The 6029-nt window shown below is 40.2% G+C and overlaps 2 protein-coding genes across 2 annotated transcripts in view; both read right to left on the bottom strand.

Annotated features, from left to right (window-relative positions):
• Window positions 1-49: 49 nt before the first annotated feature.
• LOC308397297 (cocaine- and amphetamine-regulated transcript protein-like) lies at window positions 50-6029 on the bottom strand. Its single transcript, XM_080883141.1, has 5 exons — window positions 5926-6029; window positions 4448-4484; window positions 1772-2833; window positions 677-760; window positions 50-281 (listed from the first exon to the last, which is right to left on the bottom strand). Exons 3-5 carry the CDS (start codon window positions 1901-1903, stop codon window positions 174-176), a joined length of 324 nt encoding a protein of 107 aa, XP_080739267.1. The 5' UTR covers window positions 1904-2833; window positions 4448-4484; window positions 5926-6029; the 3' UTR covers window positions 50-173.
• Window positions 4449-6029, bottom strand: part of LOC308397609 (uncharacterized protein) — a gene marked incomplete at its 3' end in the record, with an annotated part of 10647 nt that continues 9066 nt past the window's right edge. The window contains exon 8 of the mRNA XM_080883581.1: window positions 4449-4484. Coding sequence (XP_080739707.1) covers window positions 4449-4484 — 36 coding nt within the window. The remainder of the gene's footprint in view (window positions 4485-6029) is intronic.

Raw genomic sequence — 6029 nt, 5'->3', positions numbered from 1 at the left:
AGTTCATGTTAGTTTTGCTTCATAAAAAAGCTAAAAAAGAAACAAATTTCGATTGTCAGTGATGATTTTTTTTATTTGAGGTAATGTTTGTATAAAAAACAAACAAACAGACGAGAGGCAATTTTAAAAACGTGTCTTTATTCTCTGAACAGCAGGACTTTAGTGTTTGAACTTTACAGACACTTGAGGACACTGAAGTTACAAGCGGTTCCTCCGGGACAGCCACACAGCTTCCCGATTCTCGAAGCCTTACGTATTGCACACTGCTCACCTGCATCACACTGACATACAAAAACACAACATGACTTTCAGTCTGGATACAGTTTGATCATGATATTTGCTAGTACAGTATTAGTTGGACAAACAAAGCCTGACAAGTACATTGTTACATATTCATATAAAAAGAGATGTGAATCACCAGAAACCAAAAAGGTTTGTGTCTGTAAATCTTTCGTTTTTGTGGAAGATGGGAGGCATTTCAGTTTGGCACGAGGCCGATTGTCTTATCCACTCAGGATCAGTGGTACTTGGATGGCATCCTGCTCTAGAACAGCAGTGTGAGAAATGTGCATGCTTACTCTGGAGGTGGAAATCTGCTAACCTGAACACCTAAAATAAATCCCAAGCTATCTGATCAGCACTGGAGGAGGAAGGAGAAATGAACGATCGTACTTACAGCAGCAAGCCAGCCGAGTTTTTTCTCTGAGGATGGCAGCTGTTTGCCCTTTAGCTTCTCCAGAACTTCCTGCAGAGCTTCAATCTAAGGAGGAAACGAGATCATGTTAAAATCTGACTCAGAAATCAGAAGAACTGAAACTAACATCATATTGTGTTTATGGCTACGCCCATCGAATTAATTTGAGATCCCAAAGGAGCATTTACCATCATCAGCCTTGGATTGATAATGATCAGTGGCACCTACTCTGTCGTTTTTAAGGGCTGTAAACATTGCATGAATTCAGACTTTGCTTCATAACTATTACAATTCTTGTATATCTAATTTTCATACTACATGTGGACAGTATTTCAAATAAAGAGAAAAGCATGTAAACTAAATCCTGCTGCTTGGCACCAAGTACAGCTGTCAAAGACTACGGTTTGCTCTTAAGGTTTCTGAGAGATCCGGCTTTTAGGCAGAGGAGGGGGCCTTAAAGAGGCCTAAAGCATTCAGCTTTGCCCGTGATAATCATTAGCATGGTAACACTAAACTGCTTCAATTAAACTGGTAACATTTTCAAGTCAACTTCTCATAATGAAGAAAATGTTAGCATAATTTAACAGCTATAGATGATGATGTCAGCATGATGGTTGAATAACTGAGCCCCCCTCTCTTTTACTGCAAAGGAAGCCTTTATGATACAGCCAGTACAAGAAGGTGGCTGGGAATATTCAGCCCTGAAGTTTGTACTGGATTTAGTTTATATCAGTCAAAGCCAACTCATTTTTAACATTTATTGCAAGTCCTGTTTGCAGGAAAGCCAAATAAAACAAGATAATACAACTGACCAAAATCTCAAATTTGCTAAACTCAAACTGCAGGCAGCAGCTGATGGACAACATGGTCATGCAGAATGGACGACAGACCCAGCTTCAGATTTTCTGTTCCTAAAGGCGTTGCTGTTGTGGGTTAGGGTTAAATAGTACAGACAAAACAATTCAGAAACAAAATTTGTAATGAAAAAAAAATTGTTGCAGCCCCAACAATCAGCCCCCTTTGTCTTTATAGCATCATCATGACCCATCATAAGTCAGCCATGACGTTGCTACTCACCAGCTCTTTCTCTTCTTGTGTCTCGATGGCGTCGTATTCGGCTGACCTCTCTTCGATTGGCTCCTCGCAACTCCCTAAAACAACGAGCAGCCAGCAGGAGGCACCGAGAAGCAGCATCCTGCTGCTGACCATTGTGCTGAAGGACTGCCGACAGGTAACGGACACTAAAAGATGCTGACCAGCGACGCTCAGTGTGCTCCCTGATTCTGAGGCTTATTCTCAGATGTTTTTAAGTGAGCAGCTCTGACGTCACTCAGACAATGTTTAGTTTTCAATAATGAGACAATCAGCCATCTCACATCTGAGGTCAACTGTGAGAAGAACCTCTGCTCTGTCAAACAGGACATGAAAGCAAGATCTTCATTTTTAATATTGGATTAAAATCAGACTTAAGAGATGACACGATTCCTGCTGCCATACAACACCACCACACAATAATTTTAAATATTTTCTCTAATCAAATTCATCAGTGTTTCAAAATGATCAGTTCTTATTGCTGTGATTTATGGATAGAGCCTCTTTACAAACAGCAGCTTGATAGGAAGAGGTGCTACGCCCAAAGGTCTTCATGTGTCACCGTTTACGTCAAAGCACATAAGAAGCTTTAACATCTAATCAATCGAGTCAACATGTGTCACGCAAGCAGAGAAAGGGGGTTAGAGTAAAGTTCAGTGGCATGAATGAGGAGCAAATGTCAACCGGCAAAAATAAAACCATGTGCAGGATCAGAACCTGCCACAGGAAGTTGATCTGTTTTTTAAGACACAGAAGAAGATGACGCTCAGAGGTAATCCAGCTTTCTTTTTAATAACAAAACACTCTTTTCTCCAAATAATCTGATTTAATTTGTCAACAGCTGCAACTTTGAAACAAACACTTCATATTCGCTTCAAAAAAAATAAACAACAACAAAAATTCCACTACGTGCACAGTTTCCATGACAACATTCAACTAAGAACAAATAAGATACTTGTAGAAATACAAACAATAATCAGAATACACGTGAGCTGTGAATGAAAGATGAACATCCCAACTGCATCTTGTCCCTTGATTCTCTCGACTCTACAGTAAAGAAATAAAAGAAATAAATGCATACATTTAAGATCAGTCGCGCTGCTCAGATCCTGCACTCATTCAAACTTTGTCTTTTTCCTTTTAATCAGGTAAGTCTGTAGAAACACAACTGAAGAGAAACGCTACTGTGAGAGAGATCTTCCAGGAACAGTGACACCATTATCTGGATAATCGATTGGTCAGCAGGCCGTGATTTCATATCTGCTTACCTCTAATCTGGAACCTAACCTGCTCCACAGGCCTATAGCATACGTTTCCAAGATGATTTACCCCAGTAAGACGTGAACCACCTTCACAGTACAAAACACCCAGGGTTAACCCCAATAAGCCAAAATTATGCTTATAATACAGGCCTCTGGTCCATAACTTGCAACGGTCATCTGAGCCAATGTTGGGACTTTTAAAGCTTTTCCTATTTATAAAGACCTCCTCAATGGCCATTTAGGCTAAACAGAGGAATTAAGTGACCGATGAACAATTAAATGACAGAAAAATAACGTCCATCTGGTCTTTAAGTCTGACGTCATCAGCTGTGTCAGGCCCAAACTCTGCTGCAGGTTATAAAGTCAAACGAACACTGCAGCATCACTGAGAGTTACAAACTGCCTAAATTCTTTCATCTTTAATAAAATGATCAGCGTTGCTGCTTTACCAGGTGTAACAATGAAGTTTAACATCCAGGCATCCATGAAAATAGAACTGATTACATTTAACAAAGTTAGAAGTTAGCAGGAAGTTAGCTCGCTAGCTTCCACCTAAACATGATATAGCATGTTCTGACTGAGAGGTTTCTGAATAAATTCAAACGTACAGCTCTGCTATCACTTCCAACATAAATGAAGACAGAAAACTAAACAGCAGTGACGTTTGTAGGGTTACTGAAGTTGGGCTAGCTGGTATATAATGATGTGCTACGTGATTGCTAGCCACACAGCTATGTTAGCATAAACACAGTGAAGCTGAAGGATGAAGCTAACACTTTTCCACTGGATAAAAGTTAACCTGAGGGTTCCTGATGGTTAGAGACAAATGTAATGGCATGGCAGGATGCTGTAAAAGGACCAAACTTCAGTCAGGAGAACAACTGAGATAATCCATCCACAGTACGAGGTTAGTCATTAATATACTGCTGCTGGGCTGCAGCTACATCGTAAGGGTTTAAACACTGAGCTGTAAAATGAACAGTGATGATTAAAACCGAGAGAGGCCGACAGTGATCACTGACTGTTTTTACGGGCTTGTTGAGATTAAACAGAACAAGATACAAAACATTAAAACATGTTAAAAACACAACAGCCTTAATAAACACAGAGTAGTTTGGACCTGAAAGGGTTCATCACGTCATCACTTAAAGACCAGATAGAAGTTTTGGTTATAGAAAACAAATATAATAAACTCAAACTGGAGATCTTTCACGTTACAAAAGTGTAAACCACTACTCTATGAAGCTATGTATACACTCCATGGCATAAATATACCTTAAAAAACTTTTTATATATACACTGACATGTTTTCCTGTGATGCCTTTGTGTGAAGCGCATTATCACGACATTCTATTCCTGCCTGTCTGAGTCTGCGCACATGTTCAGTGTGGATTCTCACCTCAGTCTCTGGAGGCCGGCTTGAACATCTGCTGAGCCTGAAACAAATTCACGACACATAAGTTTAAAAGCAAGTGTCACATTCTTATATTTATAACTGAGCTACAAAAAATTAATTTAATGACACAAGCAAAGTCCTGAGTGTCACCCCCAGCTCTTACAGTGTTCACTACTCAGTTACATTTCAATGCAATCAGTATCATTTACTGTTTTTTTTAATACATCTCTACGTTCTATAATTCAGCGGTCCCCAACCCCCGGGCCTCGGACCGGTCCGTGAGTCGTTTGGTACCGGGCCGCGAGAGTTGAGGCTCAGGTGTGAAATGTCTGGTTTTCAGGGTTTTTATCGGTTTTCAGCGTTATTTTGTTATCGTTTTTATCGTTTACTCTGTTTTCCTGGGTCTTTTCACGTGTGTTATGAATAAATCTTCTGTTTTTCGGTACCGGTACTAGTTTTATTTTGTTGTATTTATCCGCGACACCTTAAAGGCCGGTCCATGAAAATATTGTCGGGCATAAACCGGTCCGTGGCGCAAAAAAGGTTGGAGACCGCTGCTATAATTCATCTAACACATGATGCTTTCTACTAGCTAGCATCTACTGGGCTTCACCTCAGGTCATGTTTGTGCTGCTGGTGACTTTGTAGCATTTCTGATGCAATTATCTGACAACTAACGCAGCTTTCAGGATTAACTGTTCCAGTGTTTCAGTGAATGGACCATTATACTGTCTGTTACTCACTTAATGCCAAACAGTTTATGGATGAAGCTTGCTAACGAGGAACTCCACCCACTTGTCTTGATATTGTCACTTCAGGCTAAAAAGTAGGTGACGTCAAGTAAGATCCACCATTTATGTTTGGCTGTTCTGAAGGAACAGATTTTATATAATTTCAGCACAATGAGCTGCAGTTGTGAGATTAATATGCAAAATATTACCAGAGGTCAACTTTTTAAGGTTTATTATAACCTCCCCTAACACTACATCCAGTGATACCCTTAACTGGCAGTTCATTACAACTGTACCATCAAACCAACTGGTCACATGGTTTGGATAAAACACGTGACCTCTCAAGTGCTGCGTACTTCAGAGATACCTCATATATGAAGACAACAGACATGGATGAAGATGTATTATTTTTTGTCACAATTGTCAACTTGTTTTGTTTAAATGGCAGTCACACATTTTGTGATTTATCAGGTCATATTCATTCATAAAGAGCTTTTTATACTCTTCATATGTCCTCAGGACGTGTGATATACGACCATGGGCCCCATAACGAGAACAACAGGAAACAGCTGGGGGTGAAAGAGCGTTGGAACCGTTAGTGAAGTATAAACTTCAATACCATAAAAGGTGTTGCAGCTAACTGTCATGATGCATGATAATATACTCTGTTTACGCATACAGGGCGTGTACAGCCCTTTATACAGCCCAACATCAACGAATCGGGACACTGTCTAATAACCTGCTACTGACCATGAAGCTGCCCGTGTGGAAGCCACACATGTACCACAACATCAACATGCTGGATGTGGAATCAGTGCCAGGAGAGCCATCAGACTCTTTCCCACCAAACATCC

This window comes from Rhamphochromis sp. 'chilingali' (assembly GCF_963969265.1).
Source record: "Rhamphochromis sp. 'chilingali' genome assembly, chromosome: 5".
NCBI lineage: Eukaryota > Metazoa > Chordata > Actinopteri > Cichliformes > Cichlidae > Rhamphochromis > Rhamphochromis sp. 'chilingali'.
The sequence above is the reverse complement of the archived record's forward strand: the minus strand, read 5'-3'. Positions and strand labels throughout refer to the sequence as shown.

What these genes read in the sequence shown, in the direction of transcription:
- LOC308397297 (XM_080883141.1), bottom strand. Translation starts at nt 1,903, where the DNA reads ATGGTCAGCAGCAGGATGCTGCTTCTCGGTGCCTCCTGCTGGCTGCTC. An exon ending in CACAAGAAGAGAAAGAGCTG is followed by an intron (nt 761 to 1,771) that starts GTGAGTAGCAAC and finishes TTTCCTCCTTAG; the next exon opens with ATTGAAGCTCTGCAGGAAGT. An exon ending in AACTCGGCTGGCTTGCTGCT is followed by an intron (nt 282 to 676) that starts GTAAGTACGATC and finishes TTTGTATGTCAG; the next exon opens with TGTGATGCAGGTGAGCAGTG.